At 62.3% G+C, this 9,955-nt stretch overlaps 2 protein-coding genes across 2 annotated transcripts in view; one reads left to right on the top strand and one right to left on the bottom strand.

Moving 5' to 3' along the window:
* The window catches only part of LOC134167018 (struthiocalcin-2-like), a 3,887-nt gene extending 3,579 nt beyond the window's left edge, over positions 1 to 308 (bottom strand). The window contains exon 1 of the mRNA XM_062625248.1: positions 213 to 308. Within this exon, the coding sequence (XP_062481232.1) occupies positions 213 to 273 (61 nt within the window). The 5' untranslated portion in view covers positions 274 to 308. The remainder of the gene's footprint in view (positions 1 to 212) is intronic.
* Positions 309 to 7,159: 6,851 nt separating this feature from the next.
* Positions 7,160 to 9,784, top strand: LOC134167021 (C-type lectin BpLec-like). Its single transcript, XM_062625252.1, has 6 exons — positions 7,160 to 7,328; positions 7,428 to 7,499; positions 8,010 to 8,143; positions 8,220 to 8,360; positions 9,163 to 9,277; positions 9,668 to 9,784. The coding sequence occupies exons 2-6, from the start codon at positions 7,433 to 7,435 to the stop codon at positions 9,733 to 9,735; spliced, it is 525 nt and encodes a 174-aa protein (XP_062481236.1). The 5' UTR covers positions 7,160 to 7,328; positions 7,428 to 7,432; the 3' UTR covers positions 9,736 to 9,784.
* The last annotated feature ends 171 nt before the right edge of the window (positions 9,785 to 9,955 follow it).

The raw sequence follows: 9,955 nt of genomic DNA, 5'->3' as shown, positions 1-9,955 counted from the left end.
CCCAGTGTCCTCCCTGTGCCCCCCTGTGCATCCCATGTCCCACTGTCCTCCCCTTGTACCCTCATGTCCCCTCTGCCTCCTCATGTCCCCCCACCGTGTCCCTCTGTGTCCCCCCATGTACCCCTGCATTCCGTGTCCCCCCACATTCCCATCCCCCCATCTCCCCGTGTCCCCCTGTGCCCTCCATGTCCCCTGTGTGTCCCTGTGCTCACCGTGCAGCCGGGGCAGAAGCAGGAGGCAGCTCAGCAGCCCCAGTGTCCTGGTGGGGGCCATCAGTCCCTTCCCGGGGGGCACTGGGCAGGATGGGGGATGCTTAGCTCCGTGCTGAGCCCCCAGACCCCATGGCAGGGGCATGGGCACCCCCAGCCTGGCCGGGGGGAGGCCATGGGGTGCAGCTTCAGGGGTCAGGGTGCTCCAGCAGTGCACAGGGAGCAGCAGTGGGGCGCAGGGATGCAGGGTTATGGGGTGCAGGGTTGTGGCGTGCAAAGTGAAGAAGGGGTGCAGGGTTGAAGGGTTATGGGGTGCAAGGTACAGGATTGAGGAGTGCAGGAGAGATGAAGGATTATGGGGAGAGACGCAGGAGAGATGCAGGATCAGTGGTTGCAGCGTTATGGGGTACAGGAGTGCAGAGTGGGAGCTGCAGGACAGAGGGATTTGGGGCGCAGGGGTGCATGGTGTGAGGAACAGCACATGTGGTGAATGCAGGGAGCTAGGGTGCAGGGTGTGGAGCATGGGATGCATGGGTGCAGACTCATGCTGTGTGGTATAGGAGTGCTGGGATACAGGACAGAGGGTGCAGGGTGTTATGTGCAGGGGTGCAGGGGTGCAGAGTGCAGTCATACAGGGGTGCAGGGGCCTGAAGGTTTGTGGGGTTGTGGGGGCAGCAGGGATGCAGTGAGCAGGGGTGCAGGACAGGGGGATTTAGGGTGCAGCATGCAGGGGTGCAAGGAGGGAGCAATAGGGCATGTAGATGCAGGGAGCAGGGTTACAGGGATTTGGGGTGCAGGGGAGCAGGTTTTGGGGTGCAGGGGTGGGGTGCAGTGTCTCCAGCGGCCACCCCACGCCCAGAGCACCCTCAGGCAGAGCTGCAGCCCCAAGCCCCGGTGCCGCAGGGACTCACGTGTCGGTGCTCAGTGCTGCCGCAGCGCTGGCGGGACCCGAGCACCACCGGCGGCACTGGAGGGATTTATCCATGTCGGCCCGGGAGCCGCCCGTGTGTCACCCCAGGACCACAGTCACCCGGCCCCACAGCGTCACCCGGCCCCACAGCATCACCCCAACGCAACCGGGCCTGGCCCCACGGTGTCACCTGGCCCCAGTGCCGCAGCTCAGCCACGCGTGGCCCCAAAGCCTTTGATGGGAGCCAGCACAGGAGAGATGAAAGAGGCCCCATGGGCCCTGCGTGACGCGTGTGCTGCGTGTGCAGTGTGTGATGTGCTGCAGGTGCCACCTGTGCCACGTGTGCCGCGTGTACCGCGTGTGATGCGTGTAACGTGTGACGTGTATGACGCATGTGCCACGTGCCATGGGAGCAACGTGAGCAGTGGATGCTGTGGGTGCTGTGGGTGCTGTGGGTGCTGTGGGTGCTGTGTGTTCCCCACCACCAGTGCTGCTCCGGTGGCCTCTCACCTCATGCTGACTCCTGCACAGCTGGTGGGTGCTGCCGCTGCACTGATCACAGTAACAGGGATTCAGGGCACAGGGAGAAGCATCCAGAGCTCAGGGCGCTCCACTGGGAAGTGTGCTGTGCAAGGGATGTGCAATTTGTGCAGGATGAGGGCAGGGGAGCCCAGCTCCGTGCGGGATGAGGGCAGGGGATGCCCAGCTCCGTGCAGGATGAGGTCAGGGGGTGCCCAGCTCCGTGCGGGATGAGGGCAGGGGATGCCCAGCTCCGTGCGGGATGAGGGCAGGGGAGCCCAGCTCCGTGCAGGATGAGGGCAGGGGATGCCCAGCTCCGTGCGGGATGAGGGCAGGGGAGCCCAGCTCCGTGCGGGATGAGGGCAGGGGATGCTCAGCTCCGTGCAGGATGAGGGCAGGGGATCCCAGCTCCGTGCGGGATGAGGGCAGGGGATGCCCAGCTCCGTGCGGGATGAGGGCAGGGGATGCCCAGCTCCGTGCGGGATGAGGGCAGGGGATGCCCAGCTCCGTGCAGGATGAGGGCAGGGGATGCCCAGCTCCGTGCGGGATGAGGGCAGGGGATGCCCAGCTCCGTGTGGGATGAGGGCAGGGGATGCTCAGCTCCGTGCAGGATGAGGGCAGGGGATGCTCAGCTCCGTGCAGGATGAGGGCAGGGGATGCTCAGCTCCGTGCAGGATGAGGGCAGGGGGTGCCCAGCTCCGTGCGGGATGAGGGCAGGGGATGCTCAGCTCCGTGCGGGATGAGGGCAGGGGATGCCCAGCTCCGTGCAGGATGAGGGCAGGGGGTGCTCAGCTCCGTGCAGGATGAGGGCAGGGGATGCCCAGCTCCGTGCAGGGGCAGGGGATGCTCAGCTCCGGCAGGGGGGCAGGGGATGCCCAGCTCCGTGCGGGATGAGGGCAGGGGATGCACAGCTCCGTGCGGGATGAGGGCAGGGGATGCCCAGCTCCGTGCGGGATGAGGGCAGGGGATGCCCAGCTCCGTGCGGGATGCCCAGCTCCGTGCGGGATGAGGGCAGGGGATGCTCAGCTCCGTGCGGGATGAGGGCAGGGGATGCCCAGCTCCGTGCGGGATGAGGGCAGGGGATGCTCAGCTCCGTGCGGGATGAGGGCAGGGGATGCTCAGCTCCGTGCGGGATGAGGGCAGGGGATGCTCAGCTCCGTGCGGGATGAGGGCAGGGGATGCTCAGCTCCGTGCGGGATGAGGGCAGGGGTTCCTCTGCAGGACAGTGCCCGCGGGTGCCCCCGGCCCCGCTGCAGCCGCAACCCCCGGCCGCGGTGCCGGTTCCTGGGTGCCTCCGTGTCCCTGGCTCCGAACCCGGGGGTCCTGTGCCAGGTTCCCCCAGCGCTTCACGCCCCAAGATCAAACCCTGCACGGCCCGGAAAGGAACAGAACTTCCCCGCGGTGCCACGGGCTGGGCTCAGCGCCTGCCGTGGGACTCAGCCCACAGCAATGGGGTTTGATACCCATCTATGGGGATAGGCAGGCAGCCGTGGGGCTCAGCGCTGTTTTGGCAGGCAGCGCGGGGCAGCGGCTGTAATGGAAAGCTACTGATGGGGAAGGAGCCGCCCTGGCTGGACCCTGCGGCGCTTGACAGGGCCCAGGGACCGCGCAACGCTGATCACCAGATAGCGAGACAACGAGAACGCTGATAACGGTAACGGTGATAACGATAACGGCGGTAGAGATAACGGTGATAACGAGAACAATGATAGTGAGGACGAGCTGCCCTTCCAGGAAAGCAGAAGTGGGCAACGGCCCCTGATGCTTCTCAGAGCCATGTCAGCCCCTGGCAGCGATGGAAAATGGAGATGGGGAGGCTGAGAGTGGGATGGAGGGAGCAGGGACGCAGAGGGGATACTGGGGTGCAGGGGTAGGTGTGGAGTGGGATGCTGGGGTGCAGAGGGGGATGCAGAGGGGATGCGGAGGGGGGATGCAGGGGGGATGCAGAGGAGGGATGCAGAGGAGATGCAGGGGAGTGAGTACCTGCCTTTGGGTCCTGGTTGTGTCAAGAGCTGACAACCACAACAGTCACAAACCAGCCTCAGCCCCGGCTGTGCTGAAGGGGGAGCATGGCCGGTGCTGAGGGGAGAAGATGCTGGAGGTGATAAACACACCAGGACACCCCATTCTGGCTATGGTGATGGTCTTTGGCCCCTCTCCAGGCACGTCATGGCCTGGGCATCCCTGGGCCGGGTGCTGGAGCCGGGTGAGCTGCAGTGGTGCTGGGGGTCAGAACACTGCAGAATGTGTCTGTGTGTTCCCAAAACATGAGAGGATGAGGAGCAGCAGCATCAGCGCAGCCAAAGGGCAATTGTGCCGGGTGCCAGGAGGGACCACACAGTACATATGGGCTCCTACACCACATGTATGGGCTCCTACACAACATATGTGGGTTCCTACACATCACATATGGGCTTCTAAGCAACACATATGGGCTCCTGCACAGCATATACAGACGCTACAAAGCATATGGGTGCCTACACAACATAAACAGGCTCCTACACAACATACAGGTGCCTAAACGACACATATGGGCTCCTACACAGCTCATATAGGCCCCTACCCAACATACACAGGCTCCTGCACATCACATACAGGCTCCTATACGGCATACATGGATGCCCACATAATATGCACATGCTCCTATGCAACACATACAGCTGCCTATAGAACATCTATGGAACCATAAAACCACAGAACCAACCAGGCTGGGAAACAGCATCAAGCTCATCCAGTCCAACCGTTCCCAGCACTGCCAAGGCCACCACTGACCCACGGCACTGAGGCCTCGTCTCCACGGGGTGTGAACACTTGCAGGGACGGTGCCTGCAGCCCTGCCCTGGGCAGCCTGTTCCAATGCCTGAGCACCCTCTGGGGAAGGAATTGTTCCTCAGCTCCATCTAAACCTGCCCTGGGGCAGCTTGAGGCTGTTTCCTCTTGTCCCATCCCTTGTTCCTTGGGAGCAGAGCCCAGCCCCTCCTGGCTCCATCCTCCTCTCAGGCACTTGTAGGGAGCCATCAGGTCCCCCTGAGCCTTCTCTTCTCCACACTGAACCCCCCAGGTCCCTCAGCCCTTCCCCATCACCCCTGTGCTCCAGGCCCTGCACCAGCCCCATTGCCCTGCTCTGGCCCCGCTCCAGCACCTCAATGTCTCTCCTGTAGTGAGGGGCCCAGAGCTGAACATTCGAGGTGGAAAAGGTGGGACCATGTGAACATCATGAAGCTCAACAAGGCCAAGTGCAAGGTCCTGCCCCGGGGTCAGGGCAGGCCCCAGCACAAACACAGGCTGGGGGGGACAGGATGGAGCAGCCTGAGGAGAAGGACCTGGGGTGTTGCGTGAGGAGATGCTCCCCATGACCCGGCTCCATGGTGCGCTTGAGCCCTGAACCCCCCCCGAGTGCTGGGCTGCACCCCCAGAGCGTGAGCAGCAGCTCAGGGAGGGGACCCGTGGTCGCACGGAGCTTCTTTGCTGTCCCCTCTCTTGCCGGTGCACTGACTCCATGGTAATTCCCTTCCAACCTATCCCATGCCATGATCCACTCCTCAGGACACTGCGGTCCTACTGCTGCTGCCCCACAGGACGTGTCACTGATGTCACTGGTGCCACTGGTCTCACTGATCTCACTGGTCTCACTGTTAACACTGATCTCACTGTTAACACTGGTCTCACTGGTCTCGCTGCTCTCACTGGTGTCACTGGTCACATTGGTGCCACTGGTCTCACTGATGTCACTGATATCACTCATGTCACCGGTCTTACTGGTGTCACTGGTATCACTGGTCTCACTGGTCTCACTGGTGCTGCTGGTATCAGTGGTCTCACTGGTCTCATTGGTGTCACTGGTATCACTGGTCTCACTGGTGCTGCAGGTGGCACTGGTCTCACTGATATCACTGATATCACTGGTGCCACCAGTCTTACTGGTGTCACTGATATCACTGGTCTCACTGGTGTCACTGGTCTTACTGGTCTCATTGGTGTCACTGGTCTCACTGGTGCTGCTGGTGTCACTGGTCTCATTGGTGTCACTGGTCTCGGTGGTGCTGCTGGTGTCACTGGTCTCGCTGGTGCTGCTGGTGTCACTGGTCTCATTGGTGTCACTGGTCTCATTGGTGTCACTGGTCTCGCTGGTGCTGCTGGTGTCACTGGTCTCGCTGGTGCTGCTGGTGTCACTGGTCTCACTGGTGCCACCGGTCTTACTGGTGCTGCTGGTGTCACTGGTCTCATTGGTGTCACTGGTCTCATTGGTGTCACTGGTCTCGCTGGTGCTGCTGGTGTCACTGGTCTCACTGGTGTCACTGGTCTCGCTGGTGCTGCTGGTGTCACTGGTCTCACTGGTGTCACTGGTCTCGCTGGTGCTGCTGGTGTCACTGGTCTCGCTGGTGTCACTGGTCTCACTGGTGTCACTGGTCTCGCTGGTGCTGCTGGTGTCACTGGTCTCACTGGTGTCACTGGTCTCGCTGGTGCTGCTGGTGTCACTGGTCTCGCTGGTGCTGCTGGTGTCACTGGTCTCATTGGTGTCACTGGTCTCATTGGTGTCACTGGTCTCGCTGGTGCTGCTGGTGTCACTGGTCTCACTGGTGTCGGTCTCGCTGGTGCTGCTGGTGTCACTGGTCTCACTGGTGCTGCTGGTGTCACTGGTCTCATTGGTGTCACTGGTCTCATTGGTGTCACTGGTCTCGCTGGTGCTGCTGGTGTCACTGGTCTCGCTGGTGCTGCTGGTGTCACTGGTCTCATTGGTGTCACTGGTCTCACTGGTGTCACTGGTCTCGGTGGTGCTGCTGGTGTCACTGGTCTTGCTGGTGCTGCTGGTGTCACTGGTCTCATTGGTGTCACTGGTCTCATTGGTGTCACTGGTCTCGCTGGTGCTGCTGGTGTCACTGGTCTCATTGGTGTCACTGGTCTCGCTGGTGCTGCTGGTGTCACTGGTCTCGCTGGTGTCACTGGTCTCGCTGGTGCTGCTGGTGTCACTGGTCTCGCTGGTGCTGCTGGTGTCACTGGTCTCATTGGTGTCACTGGTCTCATTGGTGTCACTGGTCTCGCTGGTGCTGCTGGTGTCACTGGTCTCACTGGTGTCACTGGTCTCGCTGGTGCTGCTGGTGTCACTGGTCTCGCTGGTGCTGCTGGTGTCACTGGTCTCATTGGTGTCACTGGTCTCATTGGTGTCACTGGTCTCGCTGGTGCTGCTGGTGTCACTGGTCTCGCTGGTGCTGCTGGTGTCACTGGTCTCATTGGTGTCACTGGTCTCACTGGTGTCACTGGTCTCGGTGGTGCTGCTGGTGTCACTGGTCTTGCTGGTGCTGCTGGTGTCACTGGTCTCATTGGTGTCACTGGTCTCATTGGTGTCACTGGTCTCATTGGTGTCACTGGTCTCATTGGTGTCACTGGTCTCACTGGCGTCACTGGTCTCGCTGGTGCTGCTGGTGTCACTGGTCTCACTGGTGTCACTGGTCTCGCTGGTGCTGCTGGTGTCACTGGTCTCACTGGTGTCACCAGAGCCGTTGCAGAGGCACTGCAATACCAGCCCCATTCCAGGAAAGCAGAAGTTGGGGGTTCCAGGAACGTGCCCCCAGATCAGCCATAAAAGCTCTGAGCACCGGGGCCGGATCAGCTCGGACGCAGGGAGCGACCGAGGGAGCAGCCTGAGCCCCGACACCCACTGACCGCCAGAGACACGTCGGAGCTGACTGGTGAGTGCCATGGGAGCCAGCACCCAAACAGCACCCATCCTACACCCAGCCATGGGGTGCGCAGCCCCACCCATCGTCCCGATGCCGTCCCATCCGCAGGCAGGATGCGCGCAGGGTCCTGGCTCCCTCCTCGCCTGCTCGGCTGCCTGCTCCTCGCTGCCTGCCTGGGAGGTGATTCCTGAGCCAGCCCTGGGACACCGCTGGAATTCCTTGTGACCCCCCCGGGCAGCGCCCGATCCAACACCCCCCGAAACCCCCATCCCTTGCACCCCTGCACCCTGAAACCACAACACCCCCATCCCTGATCCCAAATCACTCATCCCAGATCTCTGACACCTCTTCCCTGATCCCTGCTCCCCGATCATTGATCTCCACTCCCTGCTTCTTAAACCCCAATTCCCAACCCCAATCCCTGTTCCCAGATCGCAGTTCCTACTCCCTGCTCCACAATTCCCAACCCCTGGTCCCCAATCCCTGATCCCATCCTCATCTCCATCCCATAGGAGCCCAGGTCCCAGCCCTGCCCATGGAACCCCTCCCAGGGACTCCCCTGAGGGAAATGGGGGTGTCCCTGGATGGGGGGTCCCATGAAGGGGTGTCCCCGGGGGGGGTGTCCCTGGGTTTAGGGAGCAGAGGGTGCTCTGGGTGCCCCCCCATCACTGTGTGCCCGGTGCATTGCAGGGTGCCTGGGTGCCCCGCCGGCCCCCGCCCCTGCGCAGGGGGGAGTCGCAGCCTCCTGCCCCCAGAACTGGCGCCTCTTCAGGGGCTATTGCTATGGGTTCTTCCAGGAGAAGCTGACGTGGGATGAGGCTGAGGTAGGTCCCGGGGGTCCGGGGGCAGGGGGGGGTCCGGGGGTGCTGGTGCTGGATGCTGACGTTCCCGTGCCCCCAGGCTGAGTGTGAGCGCTACGGGCCCAAGGGGCACTTGGCCTCCATCCACAACCAAGGCACCAGCCGTGTCCTGGCCTCGTACCTGGGGAGCCAGAGCCACGCCACAGGCCACGTCTGGATCGGGCTCCATGACGAGGAGCACGTGAGTGATGTGGGGCTGACCCGGGACACGGGGAGACCATGGGGACATGGGGGACACAGACCCAGCGTGGGCACAGCCTGGGACACACGGACCCAGCATGGGCACAGCCTGGGACACACGGACCCAGCATGGGCACAGCCTGGGACACACGGACCCAGCATGGGCACAGCCTGGGACACACGGACCCAGCATGGGCACAGCCTGGGACACATGGACCCAGCATGGGCACAGCCTGGGACACAGACCCAGCGTGGGCACAGCCTGGGACACACGGACCCAGCATGGGCACAGCCTGGGACACACGGACCCAGCATGGGCACAGCCTGGGACACATGGACCCAGCATGGGCACAGCCTGGGACACAGACCCAGCGTGGGCACCCAGACACACGTGGGGACACGGACACACCATGAAACACATTGACACAGCATGGGCACCCAGACACACGTGGGGACACGGACACACCATGAAACACATTGACACAGCATGGGCACAGAGACATGTGGGGACACGGACACACCATGAAACACATTGACACAACATGGGCACCCAGACACATGTAGGGACACGGACACACCATGAAACACATTGACACAGCATGGGCACCCAGACACACGTGGGGACACGGACACACCATGAAACACATTGACACAGCATGGGCACCCAGACCCAGTGCAGGCACGTGGACCCAACATGGGACACACAGACCCAGCATGGGCGCACGGACACAGCATGGGGACATGAACACACCATGGCACCCCCTGACCCCCATAAGACACACGGACCCCCCATGTGCCTCCAGTCCCGGCAGTGGAAGTGGTCGGATGACTCAGCCTACAACTTCAAAAACTGGGACGTGGGACAACCCAACAACATGTGGGACGAGGAGGACTGTGTGGTGCTGTACTACCACTCAGGTGAGCCACGAGGACAAGGGGACATGGGGGCATGGGACATGAGGGTGTGTGGTAACCGTGGGGGAGTCGGGGTGTTGGTGCTAAAGGGGTGACAGAGGTGATGGAGGTGGGGTGATGGAGATGAGATGACGTAGGTGGAAAATGGAGATGGGAATGATGGAGAAAGGGGTGACAGAGACGGGGCGATGGATGTAAAAGAGTGTGATGTGGGGTGCTGCTAGTGGAAGGGGGCTGCTGGTGGGTGCTGCTGGTGGAAGAGGGGTGCTCGGGTGTGCCAGTGGGTGCTGGTGGTCTAAGGGGTGTGCCGGTGGTGGGAGGGGAGTTCTGGTGGGTGCCTGCGGGTGCTGGTTGGTGCCGGCGGTGCCTCTGAAAACCCTTGCCCGTGCCCAGGTTTCAGGCTGTGGCACGACTACCCCTGTGACAGGAAGTTCTCCTTCCTGTGCCAGAACCAGCTCTGAGGAGCTGCGCCCTCGGAACGGGGGACCCTGCGAAGCTCTCCTGCCTGCACCCCGCAGTGTCCCCAGCCCTGCACCCCCTCGTGCACCTCCCCATGACCCCCCCAGCACACCGGGCACCAATAAAGTTCATCCCCAGCACCCAGCGCCCACCTGTTCTTCTCCCACCACACGGGTGGGCACCCGCCAGAACCACCGGTTTCCCATGGATGGGGGCAGCGGG

The sequence above is a fragment of the Pezoporus occidentalis genome, unplaced genomic scaffold (assembly GCF_034315485.1).
Source record: "Pezoporus occidentalis ecotype Australia unplaced genomic scaffold, CSIRO_AGI_Poc_V1 ctg279, whole genome shotgun sequence".
In the NCBI taxonomy this organism is placed as follows: Eukaryota; Metazoa; Chordata; class Aves; order Psittaciformes; family Psittacidae; genus Pezoporus; species Pezoporus occidentalis.
This window is presented reverse-complemented; position numbering and strand designations above follow the sequence as displayed.

Excerpts from the sequence above, each read along its gene's own strand:
- LOC134167021 (XM_062625252.1), top strand. The coding sequence starts at position 7,433 with ATGCGCGCAGGGTCCTGGCTCCCTCCTCGCCTGCTCGGCTGCCTGCTC. Across the intron at positions 7,500-8,009 it reads CCTCGCTGCCTGCCTGGGAG|GGTGCCTGGGTGCCCCGCCG; the intron begins GTGATTCCTGAG and ends GGTGCATTGCAG. Across the intron at positions 9,278-9,667 it reads GGTGCTGTACTACCACTCAG|GTTTCAGGCTGTGGCACGAC; the intron begins GTGAGCCACGAG and ends GCCCGTGCCCAG.